The sequence below is a fragment of the Chanos chanos genome, chromosome 7 (genome assembly GCF_902362185.1).
Source record: "Chanos chanos chromosome 7, fChaCha1.1, whole genome shotgun sequence".
NCBI classification, from domain to species: domain Eukaryota; kingdom Metazoa; phylum Chordata; class Actinopteri; order Gonorynchiformes; family Chanidae; genus Chanos; species Chanos chanos.
Genome location: NC_044501.1, coordinates 13,054,949 through 13,081,386, shown reverse-complemented (window position 1 = coordinate 13,081,386; position 26,438 = coordinate 13,054,949). Strand labels below are relative to the sequence as shown.

At 39.5% G+C, this 26,438-nt stretch overlaps 3 protein-coding genes across 3 annotated transcripts; all 3 read right to left on the bottom strand.

The window, feature by feature from the left end:
- Positions 1 to 1,902: 1,902 nt before the first annotated feature.
- On the bottom strand, positions 1,903 to 6,657 carry LOC115815881 (SH2 domain-containing protein 1A-like). Its single transcript, XM_030778849.1, has 4 exons — positions 6,512 to 6,657; positions 4,847 to 4,907; positions 2,954 to 3,098; positions 1,903 to 1,950 (listed from the first exon to the last, which is right to left on the bottom strand). Exons 1-4 carry the CDS (start codon positions 6,643 to 6,645, stop codon positions 1,928 to 1,930), a joined length of 363 nt encoding a protein of 120 aa, XP_030634709.1. The 5' UTR covers positions 6,646 to 6,657; the 3' UTR covers positions 1,903 to 1,927.
- A 3,746-nt stretch (positions 6,658 to 10,403) lies between these two features.
- On the bottom strand, positions 10,404 to 19,615 carry LOC115816002 (uncharacterized). The gene is made up of 18 exons (XM_030778974.1): positions 19,325 to 19,615; positions 18,165 to 18,290; positions 17,729 to 17,854; positions 17,137 to 17,289; positions 16,691 to 16,876; positions 16,031 to 16,199; positions 15,605 to 15,712; positions 15,033 to 15,242; positions 14,500 to 14,640; positions 14,203 to 14,343; positions 13,854 to 14,063; positions 13,347 to 13,511; positions 12,819 to 12,983; positions 12,313 to 12,525; positions 12,065 to 12,205; positions 11,271 to 11,576; positions 10,875 to 11,027; positions 10,404 to 10,483 (listed from the first exon to the last, which is right to left on the bottom strand). Exons 1-18 carry the CDS (start codon positions 19,523 to 19,525, stop codon positions 10,404 to 10,406), a joined length of 2,994 nt encoding a protein of 997 aa, XP_030634834.1. The 5' UTR covers positions 19,526 to 19,615.
- A 2,705-nt stretch (positions 19,616 to 22,320) lies between these two features.
- LOC115817595 (uncharacterized protein CXorf38-like) lies at positions 22,321 to 25,363 on the bottom strand. The gene is made up of 6 exons (XM_030780918.1): positions 25,154 to 25,363; positions 24,669 to 24,803; positions 24,185 to 24,307; positions 23,695 to 23,844; positions 22,989 to 23,159; positions 22,321 to 22,531 (listed from the first exon to the last, which is right to left on the bottom strand). Exons 1-6 carry the CDS (start codon positions 25,361 to 25,363, stop codon positions 22,391 to 22,393), a joined length of 930 nt encoding a protein of 309 aa, XP_030636778.1. The 3' UTR covers positions 22,321 to 22,390.
- Positions 25,364 to 26,438: the final 1,075 nt, after the last annotated feature.

Genomic DNA, 26,438 nt, shown 5'->3' with positions numbered 1-26,438 from the left:
ACGAGCTCATTGTGCGTATCCAAACATACCTCTTTGACCAACTCACTGTCTGAGAAGACACTTTCAAACCAGCGCTGCACAGCACGCACTTCGTGCTGGGGCAGGTTGTTGGAACGGATTGCATTGACATATTTCAGTAACCACGAGGGCACGATGATTCCAAAAGTAATTCTTTATTCTATATTTTTTTTTCCAGCAAGGGAAGATGAGCAAAGAGCCAACTCCTTATTTGAACCCTGTTCACTTTTTTGTCATTTCGAAAGCACATTTTCGACGCATAACTATGATTTTTAACGGCATACTAACACATTTACGATTTGAGGACCGTCCCCTCCCCTGACCCCTCACTCCCCACCCCCGGCGATCCTTGAATGTACCTCAATGCATGTGCGTACATGTATGCTTTAGTAGAGGGCTACACCTTTGATAGCCACTGTAACCGAGTAAACCACAGGACGTAAGGCTGCGTGCGCCTCCCCACCTCGGCACGCGTTTGAGCAACTCTCTGTCTCCTCTGACATTCCTGACATGGTTCAACGTTTTCTTAGGATGATTTGTATCCTGATCCACGCTGGCTAAACTAGTCTCTGCCTCTAAGTTTTGACATAAAGCCAAATATGCCTGAAGTGTCTCGTGATCTGCTTCCTTTCACTGCAAAACTGTTCAGGCCATAAACTACCGAAAAGTATTACAGCAAATTTCTCTTCTCATAAATCACCATTAAAAACCAACACTGAATGTCACTGTGAAACGTCAGTGAAGACAAAAGTACTCTTTTTTTCCCCTACTTTTTTCCTCATGTAAAATCATGTATCTGATCAAAACTGACCATTAACAACATTTAAGCTCTGAGGGTGATGGTAACAGTCATTTCTTAAAGCCACTGTAAAGTTTAAGACCGTTTAACCACAAGAAATGGCATATTAGCTTGTCTAATTCTGGTTACTGCTACAAATGTGGTGTTCTCACAGGACCACAAAAATATCAAGGCTGTGTTTCTTTGCATTTGTCAAATTCAAATGGTTTCACAAGGAGTGTGACAGTGGAAATGTGAGTAGCTGCATTTAATTTATTTAGGATTAGAAAGTCATCAAACAAATTGTTAAAAGATGTTTACAAACATTGTAAAATATTGCAGAAATTTACACATGGTCGAGGAACTAGCAGAGCAACAGCACAGCCTAGAGATGGAAATATGTATTGCAATGAAGCTTTGAGCATCCGTGTACAGGAGGGTATAATATAAACACAGGCAATGTCATGAGCTTTGTAATTGCATTTTACTGTCAGTCAAATGCTTAGATTATTCTCCATCAGTTTTACAGTGAGTCAAACGTTGGTATGAAACATTACCACAGAAAAAAATGATTCAAAGAAAATTTTCAATACAGTATTCAGTGATCAAATTTTGTCAGTAATTAACAACAACTTTAGCACCAAAGGTCAAAGTTAAGGTGTTAAAGAACTGGGAGCAAGCTCACATATGGATCAGCTGCTGATTAATGCTGAAGACTGCTTACTGTCCAGTGGTACAGACTACCCGTAGCAAGTTAACTCCAAAAAGGCAAAGTTTTAAATGTAAGTGAATCATGTCGTTTCAACTCCCAGAGACTGTAGGATGAAGACATAATGGTGGGTGGCAAAAAAAAAAAAATCATTAAAGCACTAAATTTACATTAGTTGTGGAATATTAGGGCACACACAGCATGGAACACTGCATACTCTCTGTCTCTTTCTCCCTTATACAGACATCCACAGTGCACACACACGCATACACATACACATACACATACACATACACATGCACGTGCAGGCTCTCTCTCTCTCTCTCTCTCTCTCTCTCTCTCACACGCACACACACACACACACACACACACACATAGACACACACACACACACACACACGCACACAGATGTTTGCAGGTTATCACATCTCCATGTAGACAGGCTCTGCAGAATAAGGAGGCAGAGGAAAGTAAATTAGAATGATCTGCCAATCATTTAGAAAAATTAAGATCAACAGTGGCAGAGTAGTTTAAAACATGTATTAAATAAAGCACAAACAGCGAGGGTGGTGAGAATGTGGGTGTGTTTGGTTTCACTTTTACTGAGGGACAGTGTGGTTAAAACCACACATAAAAAAAAGAGAAAAGATCTATCTCAACGTCAACAACTATGAAACATGGCAAAATACAAAAGACGTCTCCCTAACTTTTATTTTTCACAGGATGACATGCCTAGACAAAAACAACAGGACTCATTCAATGCCCAAATTATGTATTTATGCCTTTGTTATAGCTATAAAAGTACTGAGAGGCATTTAAGTGGAGGGTTTGATTAAACCCAGTCAGACAGTAGCGTGACTCAAAGACGGTCATATTGAATTTGATGGGAAGGACCAGTAGGCTAAAAAAAACCCCCACACACATCTATTTTCACTGACTCCTTTCAACTCAATTGTGACTAAATTTTCCCTCTTAATTTTCATACCTCTGTTTCACTACATCTACCTCATTGGTTTTCTTTTTCATATTTAGTTAACTTTCTTGCCTATTTGGACAAATTTGGCAATCCAGTTTGCATTACCCATCTTTACTGGTTGTATTACACTGTTAGCACGATTTCCCCTCTCATCAGCTGTCATCCCCACCAAGTTCATGGACACCTGATGCTAAAAAATGCATTGAAAAAACAGCTGGTCAAAGGCGAAACACACCCACAGACCCACCCACACATGTCTAGGCCTCCTCGTCCTAAATAGGCAAAGTAAACAACCATATACACACTCATGCATGCAAAAACTCACATCCTCCTTTTCTGTTGTTTCTGTGTTGGCCATCCTGCTTAATACAGCTAGAGAAAGAGACACAGCCACCCTCCCCTTCTCTGTCTGTCTGCCTGTCTGTCTGTATGTCTGTCTGTCTGTCTGTCCTCTCTCTCTCTGGGTTCTCACCTTTGAGTAGGCTTTCCGCTGTACTGAGCTGTGTCCTCTCCAGTGGATATAAGAGGGGGGCCATGTTTTCTGGTCTCAGTCGTCTGTAGCACTCAAGGAGTTCATCCACAGACTGGAACCACTGAGGCTTTGCTCCATCAAGAGTCTTCCCAGCCGTCAAAGTCACAGTAACACAGAAAAAAAAAAGATTATTTATCCAAAGAAAAACATCCATATATAAGATTCATGTACACTGCAAGATGTGGAGGTGTCCAAATTTACAGAATAAATAAATCATTAAATCAAATAATCAAGCAAAGTACTTGGATAAAATATTTATCCAATTTTATAGCAGGTTTTTTTGAGGGGGTGGGGTGGGGGGGGGCAGCACACCAGTTAACCTGCACAAGTTTTATGAAGACTAACCGCTCCTGAAAAGAAATAACTGCACAAATAAATGGGCTATCCATGGGATTTCGTATCCAGAGGTCTATGCTAGAAAGAAAGAAAGAAAGAAAGAAAGAAAGAAAGAAAGAAAGAAAGAAAGAAAGAAAAACAGACGTCAGGACTTGAGGACAAAGGAAGAACATGACCACTCTTGATAAAGGGTTGTGGTAGACCACAGAAAGTATATTTTATCACGTATCAGTTTAAGTCACCTCAGAGAGAACAAACATGCAAGACGCAAGAGCAAAAAGCTGTTTGCAAGAAGCAACACTTCTCTTTGCTGATTTTTTTTTTTTTTTCTTTTTTGACTGAAATCAAAAGCTACAAGGAACGCTTGAGTCACACCTCAAATGACCATAGAACTGGTGGGTTCAGCCGTACATGGCATGGCAGACGAATCTGTGGCAAAGGTGCATGTACCAAACATCCTCTTGTTGTCTGGATGGAAGGCACATTTTATACAGTGAACAGTGATTGTTTCAGCCATTTCGACATTTTTATTCAACCACATGGTCCTACCAACTGCATGCATCTAACTTGAGAAAAAAAAAAAAAAAAAAGGGCAGGCCACGCACAAAAAGGAAACCACACATTTGGTGGATACTTTACTCAGCGTGGTGTGCCTTTGCAGAGCCCTGAGAAAATGTGTAGCAGACAAGTAGTCGCCCCCCCCCCCCCCCATACCCCCCCTTCCTCCACCCCCGTGCAAAAACAAACCACAGCACAAACGCTGGGGAAATCTTGAGTCATGTAGAGCTATAGACAAATAATTGGACATTTCAAAAACCAGACAAAAAAAAAAAAAGACAAAAAACGAAAAAACGACCGTTTGCGGCATGCTAATTAACTGCCAACGCATTTGTTGAAGACCACTACATAAGTAGAGTATGAGAAACATATACTGATATGCTGATTGGTTATGGATCTTCGAAGAGTCGTTGATCTTTTCATCTAAACAAACCCAACAGTCTTGATAGAAGCTAAGAGATAAGACAGGGGAAATAACATCACCCTACTGTTTAGTAGGCCAAGCAAACCAATGAATGCAACGACTGACAATTCATGGGGTCTAACCAAAAGATTTAAGTATTCTGAAGTACATCTCCCGTTCAAAAATAAGCAAAAACGTGAAGTATTATTGAAACTACAGCCAGCCAGCTTTTAAGGAGAACCGAAATCTTTTTTTTTTTTTTTTTCTTTGCAAAGCACAAGCAAGAGTGACAAGGGTGAATACTGAGGTTAGATTAATTTTAGCAGAACTGCTATAAACCCAAGAAAGGAAACAACAAAGGGGTTTTTAATAAACTAGTACCTTGAGTGAGAGTCGTTATGGGCCTTTAGTTTGTGATGTGGACATTTCTGTCATTTCAGTATAAATCTATGTCTCTCTATACTAACCAACATGTTTTTGGCTATAACACTATGTAGGCCTAACTGGTGAATACCTTCACATAGCTTTAAACTTACCTGGACAGCCCAACCCTGAGCAGACTGCTCTATCCTGTAAGTGTGAACAAATGGTGCATTCCTAGAAAACACACACATACACACACACACACACACACACACACACTGTTTAATGTATAATACACAAGCTGAGTTTCAGCTTTGAGCTGTGAGTAAGAATAGGCATGCAAGATGCAAATCAGTTCTAGAACCAAAGTTAATTCTTCCCTCTAGGGGAAATTTTGAAGTACTGCTTTGTGAACATTGATTCATGAGAGAGTTGTGTTTGTACTGCGCAGTGTCTTTAACATTTGCCAAGTTGTGTATAGTGCCTGAACTGTTTCATAGCATGAGCATGCCCATCTAGGAGTCAGTGTTAAGTTATCACACTTTGTGGAAATTGTTCCATTACCATACAATAGGATTTATCTGTTTTATTGTAGCCAACTGATACATTACAAATATAAAACGCAAAATTAGTCCTATTATTAACATGTGTAGTGTTTTCCTGATAATATATTTTGAAAAACTCACACCAATCTGTTTAAACAACTGATACAGGATGTGAAAGGAACAATATGATTTTTAATGGAGTGTTTTTAAGGGAGCATATCCGTTTGAGGATATGCCTTTACACTGAAATATGAAATGAAATGTGAAACAAGACCAAACCTAAAAAGTGGACACCTGTACTGCTGTAGCCAAATTATTTGATTGATCAAAGCTATATGAATACAGTAAAAAAAAAATTCTATGAATTGACTGATAAAATGCAGGATGTGTCATTGCAGCTGTAATCCAACTCTTTTGGCCTCTTATGCTCACTTTCCCCTCCTCCTTACTAGTTTATTCAAACAACTCTTCATTTAGAGACATCTGGAGTTATCTCTTAAGAAATTTACCTGCAGATGGCCTCAAAGTTCTTTCCATACTTAGGTAAATTATCACTACTGTGTCTTTAAATAAATAAATAAACGAATACACACACACACACACACATAAAAGAGGCCTACACACATAACCCGCACATGTGGACCCAAAGTACACATAATTCCACTCCTTCCCGTTCTTATTACCATAAGTTCTAATTTGAAAAGAGAGTGTTTGCTGTTTCACCGGTATTTCAAATTTACGTGTACTACAACTAGTAACTGGTAATCTAGACAGCAATGGTTATGATTATATTACCTGATGGTATTAAAATCAGAATGGTCTCTGCTTGATCAGTTCAGTACCATGTTATATAACACATGGTGAGTTTTTTTTTTTTTTTTTTTTTTTGCTTTTGCTTTTTAACCATAAGTTTTAGTTTAAAACCCAACATCTAAGGTTAACTGCCCGGTTGAACTTGTAAAATATTCGTTTCTTTTTCACAAACGTGCCTTTTTCATCTCTGTACATCTACGTCAGTGTATAAAAGAAAGATTGGAATAGACTTCATTTGTTTCACAGATTGCTGGCTTGCCATACAAACCAACCCATGATAACTAAACTGTGCGTAATTTTATTTATTTATTTTTTTGCATTGCATAATGAGCGCCTCCAAAGTTTGATTAGGTAATCATCCACTGCCTCACTTTATTCACTTAATATCTTATAAGTCCCCGAGCCATTTTTCCTTCCGGGTGTCTAACTATTCTGGATCACATGTTAACAATGACTTGGATGCAGACTCGCCATCCTTACCTAACACACAGGCACAGGGCTCCTCGTAAGCTTTCACTGTCTCTGAGAAGAAAACTTCCCTCCTTTCCATACTTTTCCAAGAGTCGTTCGGTAGTCTCCTTTTTAATTTTGCCAAAATATATTGCCTTCAACATTTTGAGCGCAGACGAAACATTGCCCTGCTTGGATTAAGACAGACCGTTATACTGATGTCACGCGTCACAGTTTAGGGCGTGAAAAAAACCTGAGCAGTTCGCACCTTTTCCTGGCTATAGAGTCTGTTGTTCTCACTAGCTTTACGAATTTGTTTTGCAAGTTTTTTTCCTCTTTGTTCTCAGTTCAGTCTATGAAAAAATGTATTGCATGTTAAACATAATCCCACCGTGTCTCATATCAATAATGAATCCTTTAAAAAAGATCTCGTCCGTCCGTGGTGGTGTATAAATAAATCCGTAATTTATTAAGTGGTATATACTAAAACCAAACTTTTCGAGTGACGTCTGATAATGTACACGCCAATTTTATTCATTTTATCCGTCCATTTTAGCATCTCGTGCAGATTACAGCATCACATTTTTTTGCAAGTGAATGATTTTCTTTAGCCATAAATGACGTAGAAACAGACTGGTTTGGCTCGTTATTCTAATAAACACATAATTTACAATCATGGCATTAATTATTACATATGAATTATTAGATGATTATCAGTTCTGAATTTTAAATATTTCAGTTTTTTTAAATATGACATTTACAGATGGCCTACTGCTACGATACAGCCATATGTGGTTGTTGTGAAACTAAAGTCTAAACTCGACGGAGCGACGGCTCACACACACCATCGGAGACCACAAGAGCGACAGCAAAGATCAACACACGTGAGTGTGCTTCAGTTCTCGACGGCCCAACCCATCCTGCTTGTTATGCTTGATTGGATAAAGTATCAGAACTACTCTAGAAATGTCCAATCGTAAATACTAGTACTACCAAAATCCATCCTACTGTTTTCTTTTGCAAGAGGCTACCCCAGTGAGTAGGATTTCTTCACTGTATCAACATATTTTTATTTTGGGCTGAGTTTCATTTCCAGTGAATGTGAAAGATAACTCAGCTGCATATACAGCTTTTTCTTGAGTTGTTTTGCCGACAGATTTGCCTGAGGTGCCATTTGCTGCGTTGTTGTCAAAGAGGAGAAAAAGTATGTCTTATTCATGACTTTTAGTATTTACAGGTAAAGTCAAAACCTTGTTCTACAGATGACCACAGCTCAGAAACACTAGAGATCAAGTGGTAACTCCAAAAATCCTCATCCTTCATCAGTTTGGCCAATTTTGAACGGTCTTGTCGAGTAGTATATTAATCACTTTTTTTCCCTTGGTCAATTCAAAGACAAAAATGCGACCCCATATGTCTGTTCTGATATCTCCATGTCCTAGATCCCAAAACCCCTACCATCCGCTTGCTCCGACCCTTCACTTCCACATTTCATTCAAAGGATCCACTGCTTGGTAATCCGCAGATCATATGAATCACGTGTGTTTGTGCAGAGTTGAAACAAAAACAATGTGCACTGAAAAACACTGTTCTAGATAGTAAAAGTGTGAAGTTGCTGATCTCGGCCTCTGGGAGGGGTGGTGTATGTTCTACATGGCTAATGTATGAAGACGCAGGCAGCGTGTGGGAGAGGCCGCAAAAAGCTACAATGTGGCCCATGTGAACCACAGTCTCGAGCAAACAAAAATGTGTAATCTCTCTCAGCATCTTTAGAGGTCGTACGTTTTGAGTGATACCCTGAGATGGATGGCAAAGTGCACACAGAGCTTAACAGGAAACACACAAAGCCTGACCAAAGTTCAAAAACACCCCACTGTCAGCAGGGGGGAAAAAACACTCGAACAGACGTAAAGGTGCTCAAAAACTCTTTCAGTAAAATAACTGAAGGTAATCTTTGACGTCATAATCGGCTATATTGTAAAACCTGTATATAGTAATTTATTTGTTTGCCTGTCTGTTCAGGCAGATAGTACACACATATACACACACACACACGCGCGCGCGCGCACGCACACATAAAGGTAGGACACAGGCAAGACAGATAGAGACACAAATACAGGATGACAAGGCACAGGACTGACTAAGCCTCACCAAGGATGCGACTCAAGTTGGAATTCACAGTCACAAGGCTTAGAAATGCATGCTGCTAAGTATGCCGAAAACAAAAGGGATATATATACACACAGAAAACCAAGCTTGATAAACAGTAAACAGATGAAGACTAGATTAAATAGAAAAGAAGAGCAGAGGATGAAGGTGACTGGGCCACGGGTTGGTAAACCTTAGAGGAACCAGCAGGAGAGGCACCCGGGGTGAACCAGCGAGCGAGGCAATGGGGTTATTACAGGTACGCAGAGGAGACAACAAGAATTTACAACAGTTCAAAGTTAAAAAAAAAAAAAAAAAAACCTAGTTTATTTTGAACTCATTTAAAGTTTCATGTAGTTTTTTAGTATACTAACAACAGGACTTGTGGGGATATAAAGATGAGCTGTCAGCTGATCTGAACCGAGATGCGTTTCATAGAGCAGCACACGGGTACAAACCGTACTGTTGCTGTGCAAAAAAAGCCTCTTTGTATTTTTTTCAGGATGTGGTTCGTACTCTCACACTGAATATTCATTCCAGCCACACACCTCACCGTCAGCTGTAACCACACCTTCCTTATCTCTGTTTGGATATCTTCCATGGCTTTTTTGTTTGATGTCACTGAAGAAAGCTCATTATACAAAGAGAATCTTAACAGACATTTCTCTAACGATATTCATGCCTCTCTAAGTAATCTTTTCTACACGATTTGACGGACAAAAACGCTCTGAGCCTCGGGGAGAACTGCCCCGGATTAAAAGACAGAGTGTAGGTACAATGATTAGAAAAATCGGGGATCGGTGAGCGGAGGAAGCAAGGCTGTAGTTGAAAAGACGACGCGAAGAGGCGTAGACGTTCATTTCCAAAATGATCCATATCATAATCATATTGCAATATGAATCCTTATCACTGTCTAAAATCTGTCACACCACACATTTACTTGTGCTCATTTTCTCACTTTTCAAGTGCAATGGGGAAGTTCGACTGTGTTGTGGTAGATCTTATGTTGTCTGTCTGTGTTTCTATGTGCCTACCTTTACTTTCATTTGTAGCCAACAATATGATCACTGGGTTGTTGTTGTTGTTGTTGTTGTTTTTTCTCAAATTGCAGTGAGCATGAAATTTTACAAACAATGAGATTTGTGTTAGATGTTACGGTTTGATGTAAATCAGCGTAGGAGATTTTTGTTTGGTGTCTTGTTTGGTCTCTGAACCACAATGACTAGAAATTCATATGTTCTCTGAATTTATAATAGGAGCCATTTATTTTGCTTATTTTGGGATAACAAAAGAGCAATCTGGTGTGTTTTAAAAGAATATATTCATTGTTATTAAAAACAATGCAATGCAGCTATACATAATCAGAGATAAAGTCCATCATACCAGGATTATCCATTTAAACCATAAATTATGGAATAAAAGTAAGTGGGTTCCAGTTGCACTAGTCAAAGTTTAAACCATCTGGGAAAAAGGTACCACAACACTTGTCTTCAAAAGGCTGTATAATTAATGTAATTATAATTAAGTGTGTTTCACAGTGAGAGTAAGAGCCTGTTATGACAGTAGCATTTAAGTAAACTGCAGTGTAGTTACTATCTATGTGATTCTCGCCTGTAGTTATAAATCAGTCCAGCAATCTCAAACATTATGATTATTTTGGTCATTGCCATTTGCCTGTTTCCCAGTGAAAATGTAATATTTAGAAAGTGTGTGTTTATTGGATATTATAGGAGCAGCTGCGTTTAATTCCTTTGTCTTCTATCGCTCTGCTTCCTCAGTCAGTCAGGTTTTCAAATCTGTGCTGTAGCTCTTTGACCAGCTTTTCAACTGCTTTGTCCATGCTCTCTTCCCAATCTGAACAAAACAAAGAACAGTCCATTAGTTCTCTATAGTATAACAACTTTACAACGTGTGTGTGTTTGTGTGTACGTGTGTGTGTGTGCATGTGTGCGTGTGTGAGTGTGTGTGTTTGCGCGTGTGTGTGTGTGTTTGAGAGAGAACAAAAGAACAAGGGAGAGAGAGAGAGAAACTGTGTCAGGTTGCAAGAACAGCCGAGACACAGATGACAGAAAACAAAAGCATGTGAGTTTTTGGTTGAGTACGTCAGCCGCAGTTATGAATAAGTGTCCACACGCAGACAGACAGGCAGACAGACAGAAGGCGTGTGCGTAGGCATGTAAATTTGGTCGCGAAGGAAATGTAATCATTTTTTCCAAAACCGTTTTTTTTTGTTTTTGTTTTTTACCTGGATGGGAGCAGGACAAAGACACAGAGAATTTAGCCCTAGCGCCTAGATTTTTTTTTTTGTCGTCTGTTTCTTCTTTGTCCTCAAACACAGGCTGTGGAAGCCCCTTTTGTTTAAACCACTCATCAAGGCAGTTCCTCGCAGACAGTGTGTCTGTAGGGTAAGCACAGAACAAAGCAGTTAAGCATTAACATCATAAACATTGTGACTGATGCTGATACTGAGGTGCTCTGCCTTCATGTTGTTGTCTCAAAAACATCTTTTTTTTTTTTTTTTTTTAACTCAGTGGAGATATACATAATCAATAACTACATCTTGTTCAATCAAGCCTCGCTGATGCTCTTTGACTCAATCGCTTCTGGGAAACTGTTGGAACATCATTCTTGTGTTGCTGACCTGTCTTTTCCCCCAGCAGACCTAAGATCCGTGCGCTGAGCTGATTCCGAGCTATTTTCCTGGACGCCTGGCCCGTGTTTTCCAGAGTGTAGTCTTGGAATTTGAGTTGGATGGTTGCTTTGTGAAGGGGATCATTCACGCTGCACAAGGGAGCATCCAGACCAGATTTTGTAACCATAGCAGTAAGTTGGTCCTCTGACTCCTTGGCACTGCTGGTCTTGGGAACTGACTTGTAGCCAAATAGAGGGGCTAATTTGCACAGAGCCTTCTGGAATGCCTCTTGTCTAGCTTTTTCCACTGAGGCACCTGGAAAAGATGCATGAGGCAGAGTGACATTATGATATGGATGATAAGCATCTTGTTTTTAACAGGTGTTCACATTGGGTTGGTACAAAAGCCTGTGCATACTGCAACTGCAATGGCAACCATCCAACAATTTAAAACACACAGAACCTTCTAGAATGCATCTTGCTTGTATTTTTAGGCCAAATAATCTAAGGAGAAGCAGTCATAGTTAGTACAGCCAAGCAGGATTATGATCTCAGTTAGAGATTTCTTGTTGCAGACTCTACAGTCAGAGTACTTTTTCTAGGTATTAACGGTCACGTGTATTGAATGGGCAGATACTGGTTATTCAACAATTAAAATCAAAATGACAGTCTCTCTCTCTCTCTATCTCTCTCGAACCACCATAGTCCTCTAAAATTTTGTTATACCTTCAACCCAGCCAGCACATGAATGAAATGAAGGGACTGCCCAGAGGTCACTAAGTCTTTTAGGCCCAGGCTTGTTACCTTGTCCTTCATAAACACAGCTGCAGGATATATCCTTAAGAGTGCAGAAAAACGGACTCTCTTTTCCTACGTCTTCCAAAGGATGGTCTGAATTCTTCTGTGAAAAATGCTGTTTTACCAGCATGGTTGACTTACTCTCATCTACAAGAAGAGGGAATTTCTTTTAAGATCCATTTGACATCTAAATAAATAAATAAACAAACTAACAAACAAATAAAATAAATGGAGTGATATAATAAATAAAATACCTATGTCAGGCTCAAAGATCCCTATTGCACAACCAAGTATCAAATAGGTTTTACGGACAGCCTCTTTTTTAGAGCTGTGTGTAGCCTTGTTCTCGAAGCTGTACTTGTCCAGCCTGATGGTGACAGTGCAGAGAAAATTCTCCTCAATTTTCATGCTATCCACTGTTACAGAAGGAGGCTTGAGGGCAAACACATTCATCAACTTCTCAATCTCTGCCAAAGAAATGCATGGATAAACATGGATTTAGCTGTATGCAGTCCAGAAAAGAAAAATAAAGAATAGCAAAGTTTTCTTCAATGAGAACAGTTTAGCCCACCATTAGAGAAAATGGTGATCTTAACTTTTCTTGTGCAAAATACACAGCTGCAAGAGTCAAACTGCTCATGTGATAACTTCATTCGTTTGATGACCTGTGTGTGTGTCTAGCACACCCTTGTGGTATCTCCTATCATGGCACATTCACCATTACCACAGTGCTAAAAATGGAGAGTTAAACCCACGGTACCTGGGTGCTCCACTCTGGCCACTTTTCTGAGAGAAGGCTGAGGGCTGGAATCACGTGACTCAGCGTTCAGAGAAATGGCAGAGCTGACAATGGGGATTGATGTGGCACTGCCTTCTGATGCAGTTTGTAGTTTCCGAGAAGTCTGCGGACTGGCTTTGACAGGAACTGTAAGTTAGACAAGAGGAAATGTAAAGCTGTGTTCTATATACAGAATACAGGCACACTAATATAATTAATGAGGACCACAATTTTTCCTGAAGATTTTTTCACACAATGTAGAGTGACATCCAGAAGTTGAAAAAGATTTCCAGTCCCTTTAGGGCTGCAGCAGTAAACATATAACGTACTTTAAGACCTTTTCAGCACAACGGGACCTTCACAATAATCATGAATCATGAATGGACCAGTTGTTGGTAATGGCAGGTAAATGAAAAGCATGCCAAACAAAAACAACCCTTGTGGTATCTCCTATCATGGCACATTCACCATTACCACAGTTCTTAAAATGGAGAGTTAAACCCACGGTACCTGGGTGCTCCACTCTGGCCACTTTTCTGAGAGAAGGCTGAGGGCTGGGATCACGTGACTCAGCGTTCAGAGAAATGGCAGAGCTGACAATGGGGATTGGTGTGGCACTGCCTTCTGATGCAGCCTGTAGTTTCCGAGAAGTCTGCGGACTGGCTTTGACTGGAACTGTAAGTTAGACAAGAGGAAATGTAAAGCTGTGTTCTATATACAGAGCACAGACACTCTGATATAATTAATGAGGACCACAATTTTTCCTGAAGATTTTTTCACACAATGTAGAGTGACATCCAGAAGTTGAAAAAGATTTCCAGTCCCTTTAGGGCTGCAGCGGTAAACATATAACGTACTTTAAGACCTTTTCAGCACGACTGGACCTTCACAATAATCATGAATCATGAATGGACCAGTTGCTGGTAAAGGCAGGTAAATGAAAAGCATGCCAAACAAAGACAGCGGCTCTTGTAGTCTTGTAAAAATCTGACAAATCAGTTCCAGTACATCACTTACCATGGGCCACAGGCTCTCCACCACTCCCACGCTTTATCTCAACTACGTCATAAGATGGGCTCCCTAGACTCCGTGCTTCTAGAGTCTCCTTCAGTAAACCTATGTAATTTCCCTCTGCCTCTGGTTTAGAACATCTGAGGACCCCTGAGAGGTCATGAAGAGCCACCTTAGCTGCCTGCTGCATTGCCTGCTTCTTCTTGGCGGAGCCCTCTATCAGCATAACAGTTAAACATGTATGTGTTAGCAAAGAAGGGATGAAGGGTCCTTCTCACCAGCTCTGATCTGTCAGGTAGTCTTGACTCTATAATTCTATTAAAAATTGTGGGTTCCAATGCTGGATTGAAATTACCTTTTTCCTCAAATTTAAAGTTCCCGATGAGTTTGAGCTTGCAGATGATTTTCTCGGATTGGTCTTTATCAAGCTCTTCGATGGGTACTGGGAAATTATATTTATCAAAATACTCCAGGACGAGCGTCTTATAGAAAACTCCTGAGAAGTGTGAGGGCAGGAAATGCTTGGTTATTTAATGGTGTTAAAAAGTGTTTACACAGAACCTAGACTTCATTTCATTTCAGGAGCCAGTTAATATCGGGTCATCCATTAACTGTAAACTCATACTTTAAACACACCCCCCTCCACTCTGACCTTTCAGAGGAGTTTCCAGGTGGAACAGACTGGCTACTTCCTTATAGGCAGATTCAGTAGCTTCCGGTGCTTCTGAGAACGACTCTTTAGACATAACTTCTGAGTTAAGGGTCACTGTTACACTGCCATAGAACACGGAACCTGAAACAAGATGAAGAAAGGATCTTCAGTCACTCAGTCATGCTGTAATTTCTGAAAGTAACTTTTACAGTTTCTGAGCAAGGGCCAGAGAAAGTGTTGAAGTATGGTACAGTGAAGGTGGCAAGTTTTTATTAGTTTAGTCATTACCAATCTTCAGACCAAACTGGTCAGGGTTAAATGATATCTATGCTTGAATTATATAAAAACTGAGTTTTAACTATGGCCAATTGGCTGTGAACATGGCAGGAAAAAAATACCATGTCCAGATCAGTTCAGATATAACTGCTGTGAAATAGAATATTCATTTGCAGCCTCAGATAGGAGTTCACAAACATTTCACATTTGTATTTTTTCACTGGTGAAGTGTATAAGGAAGATCATGCCAGGTGTACCTGTGGATAATGAAGTAAATGAAGAGGAGGTCGAGCTGTCGGACTGTGTATCTGGATGGATTGATGGTTGCTCCCGGGGAAAATTTTGGGGCTGTTTTTGGATTTCCTCCAACGCAATCTTTGCTACCTCCTGATGTGCACTCTTTTTACTATTGCACACCTGGGTTCCAGTGAACTTTTGTCCATTGATCTCCACCTGCCCTGTGTAGCCTGGAAAGACATGACATCAAGAAGTGCTGAAAAGACCACATTTTACGACAAAAATGTTCCTTTGCAATTACAGATATGTTTTGTATTTGTAATTACATATTTCCATTTACAAAGACAGACTACAAAATCAATACCAAAATGAACATGTATCTGGAGTTCAGATTTTTAACAAGAAAACTGACGGTACAGAAATGCACTGAATGTGACACTGAAGAGTTGTGATATAAGTCTTCAGATCTTGTGTGCATATTTGCTTATTGTTAGTTTGCAAAGAGGACAGCTCTTCTGGACTGAATCAAGATTACGTCCAGAAAAACCAGTGGCAACCTTAAAGGTTTTTAAAATTATTAAAGGATTGTTACCACTAGCATCGAGAATCTCGCTGAAAACAGGTTCTGTCCAAGTGTACTTTCGTGCCATTTCATATAGATGGTTCTTGAATTTCAACGGATCCCCAGCAAAAATTGGATCTGTGGATCACATTCAGGGCAACAAAAGACATTGAGATGGTGAAATGATTAAATAAAGTATAAAGATATTTTATTGTATTCATTATGAAGATGTGTATCTGCAAAACAGCCAGGCAATAGTTACTTCTGATTTAACATATTCCATATATTTCCTCATACTGACTACAAATAGAGCAGTATTAGAGAAGAATATGAGAACCTGAGGGGGTAAGAACCTTTTAAAGACTGCTTTTCTCCCTTGAATAAATCCAAATGACAGATCACATTAAAATCTTAGTTTCACGACATCAAACAATTTCCTCTCTCACTTAGACTCACCATTTGTCACTCTCTCCAATTGGTCCACCCTGTTATTTAGAACACTGATCTGCTGCCCATGTTTCTCAACCTTCTCCTCTATCTGCTTCAGATGGTCAATCTGTGGCTTCAGTTTCTCCAGGAGATCTTTGTTTTGGTCAAAGAAACTCTTCAATCCCAATAATTCCTCCTAAGCAAACAACACAGATATAAAGCACACTGGATCACTCACCAGAGCAGAAGCACAAACACGTCCATCTAGCAGTTGCATTTTTCAGCCTTTTATGAGCACTAATTTTAGTATTTAATGGCATTATTAGCTCTTTCACTGATCAAGAGAAGATTAAATTTTGTGTTAGTGTGACAGTTATTAGTATACTATTGCCCTCTGTATTTGTGGTTGTGAACAGATTTTGTGTTGACTTTGTATCTCGGATATACATCATACATTCGTCGGCCACCTATAAAATCACTCAGAGATTTTCCTTATGAACTTGAATGTGTAGTTAAGGCACACACAGAGAACAGTGGTTGATTACACAGACTACAAACAAGCAGTTAAGAAAAACCCAGAGCCTGGATGCATTGACCTATAGAGAGCATCATATAATTGACATATACTGTATAGAATCATAAAGTTGACGGTATTTTATATACTCAGAAAGGGAACTTTGTTCTTACTTTAAGGCCTGGCTCCTTGTCCTCCTCATAACGTTGTGCCAGAAACTCAATCTTCTCTTTCAGAGCCTGCTGCTCTTTGTCCAAAAATTTGGAGAGCTCTTTCATGGATTCCACATCATCAGGTTTCTCCTTATCTCCGCTCTTATCTAAAACTCGTCCGAGCTGCTTCTCCAAAATTCTGTTGAACTAGACCAAAATACAAAAAAAGAACCAGAGAGGTATGACTAGTTGTTAAATATGTGTCTGATTTCAATTTATCTGTCAAGTAAAACCAGGGCTTCACAGATATGGAGGACTCAAATCATGGGGAGGTATATATATCTACTTCTCACGACTCAGCTTGTAGCATTTAATATGCAGTGATATGGTAACCTTCATAGCTTCCTTTCTCTTTTCATCCAGGCGCATAGCAGTCTCTCTGATGTGTCCAATGATTTGCCATTCACCTTGTTAACATCATCTTTTAGGTTCTCCAGTTCAGGGACGTAACGCTTTAGTGATTCTGCCAGCGCCAAAACATTGCGCCAATGTTTTTCCCTGTCCTCCGTACTCAGCCTGAAGTCAGGAGAATGCATCAGTTGGTTCCTTGCTTCGATGACCTTCAGAGGGAGCAAAAAAGAGATGCATGATATAGGTGGTAAGGGCAAAACTTTTGTGTATGAACATATTGATTATCACATGAAATCAAATCATATCAGAAACCTGCTACTGACTGATTTACTGAATGAGAATATATCATTTGCTGTAAGGTTTGCAGTTATTCCAACTCCATTAAGCTTCCCTATCATCATATTTTCTTCCTAGACATATTTTATTTAAGCATTATGGGAATGAAAGAAGAACTCTGCAGCTAATTTAAGCCAGGGTGTAGAGTAAACCTCTTCCATGATTCTGGGATGTGACCAAGATTTACGACAATAATTGCCTTCAGGCATTAGATGAAGATGTGGGAGGAACTGAAACTGTTAGCAAAGGGTTAGGACAGAAATGAAACTTAATTTTAGTCTTTCGGGAAAAAAAGGAAAAGCTTATAGAAACCTTTGTTATACATTGTCCAGCCACAAATTTCTTAAAATGCTTGCAGTTGCTCATGAGGTTCAGTATGGCAGCAATGTCAAATTCCTCGAAACGGCGATGATTCTTATGTCCCCTCGGCATGTACACCTAGTGTTAGAATACATACTCATATTAACACATACCCCATCTCTAGTACTAAGCTTCACTTGAGACATATAACCCCTAATTAAAACTCATGTACAGTCATGAAAAAACATGATAACAATCACCAAAAGCATGACAAGACTGAAGTGACTTTGGACAAATACAGGTAACAGAAGAATTCTGAAGACCACTCAGATTACGCATGTTGATCATAAAATATCTCGGATGGATAAAGTTATGTATCAGTCCATATGTCAATGTATTGAAACGTACTGAAATTATTGTTTTGTTTACTAAGACAAAGAGAGCTTACCTTGGCCACCTCCCATTTTTCTGAAGGCCAAAGATGTGGTGTACAGTTGTCCCAGTGAACAGCCTGCCTCTTCGAGGTGTGATGTTGCAGGATTGTGTCTTTCCAATGAGTACATTTCTCACAAGGCTGTAGAGACCACAACATGTGTTTGAAGAAAAAGAGATATTACGCTGAATAAAGAACTTCAGTCTAAATGGTTTATCAGGATAAAATGATTTAGCAATAGCAACAATCTGACTACCAGACCAGGCAGTTTGGGCAATTAAGTGACTTTTTAATTTTCTGATAAGTTCATTAATGATCCATGATACTTTTGTACTAAGACTAATTGTTTAATATGCTCCTCACCGTGAACACAAACAAACAGGTGACCACTCTCCAGCCTACAATATTAAGGCAGCCTACTGCTCACTCTTTCAGGGACAGAGAGGGAGATAGACATACAGATAAAGAGAGAAAGAGACAGAGAGAGTGACAAATAGAGAGAAAGAGAGAGAGAGAGAGAGAGAGAGAGAGAGAGAGAAAGGGGGGGGGGATTGTGTGTGTGTGTGTGTGTGTGTGTGTGTGTTTCAGAAAGCGGGTTTAGTGCAAACTCAGTTAATAGAAGAGTCCTATGGCTTCATTCTCCTAGCAAAACAAAGCCACAAGGGTCTTCTATTAGGAGCTTTAGCGTACTACTTGCTCTGAGTTAACTAACTCTGCGTTTTCACTAAACCCGCTCTCTGAAATACTCCCCAGTTCGCAGTATTTAAGAATGTAAATAAAGTTAACTGGAGCAACTGCAAAAGAACGTTTCAGTCGAGTCGAAGTCAGTGTCATTTTTCATCATTTTTTTTAAAGCATCACTCATGATAATAATACAAACGGGTATTTTAGGAACTTCTTAACGTTATTCAAGAATTCCCTCAAAACCCAAGTTACAGCTCTTAAGTGTAACCTTTCTTGTAATTCTGTGTAATAATATACATATATATAATAATAAATAATATGTGTCGTAGCTGTAATTTTGAATACTATAACAGTAACACTTAATACGATAACCTGACAACGTTACTGCAGGGGAAACAGCATTGCAGCGTATCTCAAACGGTGCAGTGTAAACTTTTCAGCGTGTCATTTTTGTGTGTTCTTTTCACTGAACTGTATGAAACATGTTTTACCTCCTTTGTCTTCTTCAGATCGCATTTAGAATTGCAAATGTCATCTTTAAAAACGTTCCTGATCTTCTCCCGAAGATCTCTATGATGAGTATCGGTTTCGTTTTCTACGAAATCGCGGATATGACTCCGCAGAATGATCAAACTCTCTGTTGTTTTCAGCCAATTTTTGTAATTGTCATCACAGAAACGATTGTACTCCATGTTGATTTTTGTTATAATATGTAAAAGATACGAGCATTGCCGAAGTAAGATATTTGTCTCTCATCAGTAGGCCCAGTCAGCCCAACCGAACCTCTGCTTCTGTCAGTCGCTGTGACAATGAGTATAAACGAGGTTGCCAGATGCTCCGACCTGTAAGTCCACTTAACCAAGTGCAATGTTGTGACACATCACAGTGTACACTCCCAAACTTAAACATTTTTTGAGCGTGTGTAACTCATGGCTTGCATGTGTGAGTGCCAAAGTAATTTTATATTTGCTTTACAGAACGCCTCGGCTATGCTGTCGAGGCTTTGTGAAATAATTTTGCTGCGTGCATTTTGTAAGCAGTGATGGATAGTAGCCTATTTCAATTCGATGCATTCAAAAACATATTTTAAGTACTTTAGGTGTTTAGCAATTTGTGCTTGAGAAGACTGAAAAACAGGACGCAATTTGTAAAATAAGTAATTAAATAAAATAAGATAAACACTTCTTTAGGTAAGTGTTTTCAGCAATTAAATGTTAAAAAAAAAACATTACATTTTTTTAAAAGTCCTACTTGTATTTACAACCTTGTTATCCCTTTTACTTTTAAAGCTTTGGCCTTCAAGTTCCAAAGATTAACCAAGTCACCCTCAGAGGACCAAAAATTTTCTACTCGGTGATCACATATGCATGTGTTTTCTGGACCTCCTAACAGAAGAGCCCTATGGCCTCATTCTCCTTGCAAAACAAAGCCATAGGACTCCTCTATTAAAAGGTTTACTACTTATTTGGAGTTAACTTATCTGGGTTAGTCACTAAACCAAGTACTTGGAATACCCCCCTGCACTACAAGAATTGTTTCGGACTGGTCCTGTACTTGGTGGTCTGCAGTACTGGCTAAGCGTTTGTTACAGCCCTAAGACCACTTGAGTAGCAATAACTGGGGATTTACCCACTGGCCTAACATATTAAATAAACACCAGACGTATAGCATAGACTACTGCGAAAGCATAAAATGACGCATAAGACAACAAATTGTTATGAGGGAGAGCCCCAAGCAAAGCAACCAGCAGGGCACACAACAGAGAGAGAAAAACAAAACACATAAACAGCAAACATAACATGCAGTAGCACATAACAGGTTTAATGTTAACATGTAATTTAACTGATGACAAAGCAGAAACATCCTTGTTATGAAGGTGAATGGACTACTGAAATATAACACAGCAGTCGTGGCCCCAACCTAGAATAACCAATTCTAAAAACATACTATAACAATCATCATACTGATTTGTTTTGGTTTTGCTTATTTGTCCTAATATAACTGCTTTACTGTATTACAGAACTAATAGAAAGATATAAGCAACTTTGAAATGATGAGTGTTGGTCTGCCGCTGGTACAGCTTGAACAAACTGTGGTAATGCACTGGTTTAGAGTTGGGAGGGTTGTCCTACACTGGTGGGTATAGACACTAGCCAGTAACATCGTAGACGAGTTCTCTGTGTCAAAATTAAAAGCATGAGTTTTCAGCAGGACCTTAGGTCCAAATCCTATAGGTATCACAACTGATATTGAGATAAAAAAGGATCTGAGGTCCAAACCATATGACAAATCACATATGAAGTCTGATAGCTGTTCAAACGAATCACAGTAACGGCCAGCGCCAGACATGGCTGATAATTCAATCGTATTTTAAGTATCTGCTGCTTTTCAAAAGAAGAAGCGTTGTCCATTTTTCCAAAACCCACGGACTTTGCTTCATCGTTAAAAACGTTGCCAATATTATGGGATTAACACTAAAGGATGGAAGAGGATGTTTTCTTTGCCACTGGGACCCTGAACAACGCTACATGCTCACCTGGCAAAAACGGAAAGGTGAAAATGATCACATTTGCTACACAAAACTCGCAGTTCCTACTTCTGAGATTTGTCACTGAAATTTTTTTGACACTGATGCTAACCAGCTGTTGCTGGATGTGTGTAAGACACTGCATGGTTTCCTCAGTATCAAAATGAATGATTTCAGACACGGAAAAACATTAGTCTGAGGATCTCCCGATTACTTTCAATGTATATTTAAATGTATACAATACAACAGCATACAGACTTTGTGTAAACAAACAGCGATCACTTTTAAAACAATATCTCTGAAACTGATATTTTACGTGGGGCGGCACGGTGGCACAGTGGGTAGCACTGTCGAAGGTTTCGGGTTCGGTTCCAGGTGGCCATGGTCCTTTCTGTGTGGAGTTTGCATGTTCTCCCCGTGCAGGTTAGGTGAATTGGAGACACTAAATTGCCCTTAGGTATGAATGTGTGTCAGTGTGAGTGTGTTTGTCTGTGTCTGCCCTGCGATGGACTGGCGATCTGTCCAGGGTGTTTCCCTGCCTTTCGCCCTATGAGCGCTGGGATAGGCTCCAGCACCCCCGTGACCCTAATCAGGATAAGCGGCTTAGATAATGAGTGAGTGAGTGATATTTTACGTCAAGAAAATAACCCAAAAGACTTGATAACCATGCAGGCACTGAAAGGTGTGGTTATCATTTTTTCTTGTCAGAATCTTTCCTCCTTATACATAAAACGGAGGCCTGTGGAGAAGGTGCATGTTATCCCTGTCCACTTTCATAACGGAATTTCTCAATCCAGTCGGGCTGACAAAACAAGGTACTCAAGCTTTAGCACTTTGTCATGAAAACAAACCCTGTGGTTTTTTTTTATGTTTTTTTTTTTTTTTTTAAGAGACCAATGAAATAGTAAGAAATTGAAAATGTGTGTGTATCTGAACAGTTCTTTTGCGTTCCTCTCTCAACAGTGCATTTTAAAAAAGAGAAAAAAAATCCCCTTCACCATATAGTCTTTTGTTTGGCATTTTTAAATGGTTAGCTCATGGTCTCCTCTCCGGTGTTCTGTGGGAGTCGCTCCTCTACAGACAAAAGGCACTGGAGCTCAGTCCTGAACTGCTCCTTCAGATCCTGATGGTCCTGCAGGAACTGCTGCATGTTCTTTAGTTTTTCCATGCCCTGAAAAAACAATCATGCACATTTTATGAACACCAGAATTAAGAATAATTACATGTGTGCTACAAAAAGTGATCATATATAATATATAATATTTATGTATATATATTTGTGTGTGTGTGTGTGTGTGTGTGTGTGTGTGTGTGTGTGTGTATATATATATATATATATATATACATACACACATACACACACATATATATATATACATATATATATATATATATAATAATGCTGTGTTATTGTACTGTATAGTTCAACAAATTTAACTAATTTTACGACATCATCTTGTAACTACTGTCTTGTCTTGATTTGCCAACACAATCAAAATTATTTTCGTGCTGAGACACCATAAAAGGCCATATTCAAGACCATGCTGCATTTTCTGTAACATTACAACATTACAATAAGAGACTAAATGGGTTTGGGAACAGGTGGGGTTGATTAACATGGACAGCACCTCTGGTGTAAGAGTCTTCCCCTCCTCTGCATTATTCAGGACATCCTGTAGAAACTCCCTGAGCAATTCTGTCTCCCACTGGCTGATGAATTCGTGCTCCGCCCCTTCCATTTGGTCTCCATCCACACAGTCCACACCCGGGACAAGTACAGACAAGTCAACTAATAACATCTACAACACAGAGTATGGATATGATCACAAAGTAATACAAACTCAGGGGGGAAAAAAAACCACTAAGCTGACATCAGAAATAAAGGAATCGAGATGTTTTAGGCTGCTCTACCATCCTGTCATTGGTTGGTTGTTGAAAAAACACATGAGAGAAAACATTAAAACTTAATGTCAGCTTGCATGCTTAGCAAGAATCTTCTTGCAAGAGACATGTTTAGGGTTTCAAAACCCTACGCAACTGCATCGTTTTTTTCTACAATACAAGTTATTCATCTAATGTAAGGATACTTTAAAATTTCCCCCCCGCTGGCAGAATTCAACTGACAACAGAACAGTCGACGGCTTGAATAATTATACAACCGTCCTTTGATGTACACAAGGCTTTACAATATTACAGGCTAATCTCGTTAGTATTCAACGCGCAACATACAACATTCAAAATGAATGGAGCAAGATAGCGGCAAACTGAGGACAGCTTTTATCTACACCGAGGTTTTGATCTTATGTGTTGTCAGTGCAATATTCCCAATTGTACCTCCTGGATCTGACGACCGGCTGCTGCTACTTCAGGGACGTGGCGGAGCTGCAGAAGCAGCTGCTCCACGCTCCTCTGGTACTGCTCCATCCATGAGGTGGATACTCGCATCTCACAGGAGTGCATGAGCTCGTTCCTGCAGCGAATTACCTGAGAAGACAGGTGACTCTTGTTCATTTATTTTTTAAACGGAGCAGTCAAATACTTCAATTTTTTTTTTTTTCTTGACATTTCATTTTGTTTGCCAAACAATATAAGTGCATTAAGTGTAGAAGATATACTGCTAACAGTTCAGTTGTCAACGCCTTTGAGATGAAGCTGTAAAGTAACACAAAGAACAAATGCCTGTGATGGTTCTGTTCGTTGGCTCATACTTCAAGAATGGATGGAACATGTTTGCACTCAACTGAAACTGTGAAACATTTTGCATTTGAAGGAAAGAATAAAATTCCACCCAAAATTCCTGATCAGTTGCTCTTCAGAATCTCACCTCTCTAACAAGCTGTGGATTGATGGAACTGAAATGGTCGCAAAAGTTCAAGAGGTTGAGAAGAGCTGCAGCATCACATTGGTCTGCTCTGGTCACATTAGCCAGGCCTCGTGGCATGTAGGCCTGCAGTGAATACACACACAGACCAGTCCTCTTTTCATACATGCACATAAACAGGCTGATGTGTGCAAACTCCATATATAGCTGTTATCATGTTAAGTGTTTATTAAGAGATTTAAATTGCTTGACCCAAAACTCTCATCACGCAAGGTAGGCTCTTGCTCTAACATGCTCTGTATAAAAGATTTAAGGTCACTGATCAAAGTGAAACACATATGTGAAACACATAAAGTGCACACATATGTTCCCAGGTATATACCCTAATTCAGTTCTCAGCATAACTTCAATCTTTCCAGCACTACAATTATGTATGTCTGGCCCAAGATACCTACAATGACTCTATGACATAGGCTTACTCCTGTACCTTTGCCAGCTCCCAGTGTTCAGAGGACCATAACCATGGCCTACAGTTTCCCCAATTCACCACTGCCATTGCATTTGTGTGATGCCTCAGGATCTCCGTCTTCCATTCATTACACAATGGGCAGACTGACTGCAGCTGAGAAAAGACCACACAGAGGTGTAACCTCAGTTTCATCTGAGAAATAAGTGTTAAATCATGCAACGGGCAGCTGAAATACAGCTAACTAGTGACGGTCACAGTCAGCACGGGTTTCATTTAAAGTGAGATTGGCAGCTAAAGTCCTGAACAAAATCCTCTACAGTTACACAGGGAATAAGAACAACAACTTCAACTGGGTTTGATGGTACGTCTTGGAAACATTTCACTTCTCTTGTTGCCATCCTAGGAGATAACTTCATAGAGCAACGACTGATGCTAACAGATAGTACAGCATCGTTTAACAACGAAAACAGGAGATGATCGCTCTAGGAGCTATACAAACTTACCTGATTTCCTTTGGGTCGGCAGTGACTCGTACACATTCGCCCCCTCCTTAAAGTATCGTTATTCCTGATGACAGACGAATGGAAATGTCTCATCTCGGCGTCAAGATATCCATATAACCCGTCCTTAACTTTAAGAAGGCAATAACCTGCTTTTAGCCAGTTCTTGTACCCAACTTCATTAAGTCTTGCACTCAGTTCCTCGAGAACCATGACTAAAATACGAAAGAACGCTCTTAATCCAATATTAACCTCTGAATCATGACGTAAAGTATTATACAGCGTAAACAATCCTTAGTGTCTTTAAATGTGTTTCACTATTCAAGGAGATCTTCCGCAAGTGCATACTTCAAACCAGTCTCCTTTGTATACGCACAAAAGGAATCCTGGGAATTGTAGTACGTCAAAACGTTTTCAGAAATAAGCCCTTAGTTTTCAATGATACTCTGTGTTGCTCTTGGAAACACTAGAATGCGCTGTTGCCACAGTCAAGATTGAGAAGAATATCGTAATTCCTCGCAGTAAGCCTACATACAGACACTGGGAAGTGAGACATCCTTTTATCCAGTTGGACACCGGTGTTTGTGAGCAATGGTAGCAATTATTAAGCAATGCCTGCTACCGTACAACGAGTTAAATGTTTGTGGCGAAAAGCCTGACATATTTTAAGGATTTTAAATTTCACTCATGTTTCCTAGATTTTGGATGTGACATTTTCCTCTAGACTTTTAGGATATGGTAAAATGGACAAAACAGGCCAGTTTTTCCCTTAAGTGTTTATAGTTGCAATATCTTTACCAACATTTTCTTTAACATTTGTATCAGCTGAGATATGCATCTTTGTGGTATTACCACTTCATCATATGGTACAAAAACACTTACAGTATTTTTTTTTTGAGCAATTTATTCAACATTTAGACAGGGAAACTTTACAGCATTTCAGAAAATAATAATAAATATAAATTGTTTTATTTACAGGTCATATTTACACTATTATTAAAGATATTTACAGTGACATAAAACACTGACAGCAATGGTAGATAAGCTGCACATTCAGTGCCAAACACTGCTGACACTGTGACTAGTAGGCATTCTGCAATTTCTAATGTAATATCTAATGGACACAAACCTGCAGGTGCAGACTTATGCTTAGCCATGGCTCAGATTAAAACAGACAAAACAATAAGGAATGTATTACCAAAACTGAGCAAGTGAACTTCAGCAGGACCAAAGGGGGTCCAATGCAATTTCAGACATAATCTTATCAAATCTGAACAGAGAGTGGTCA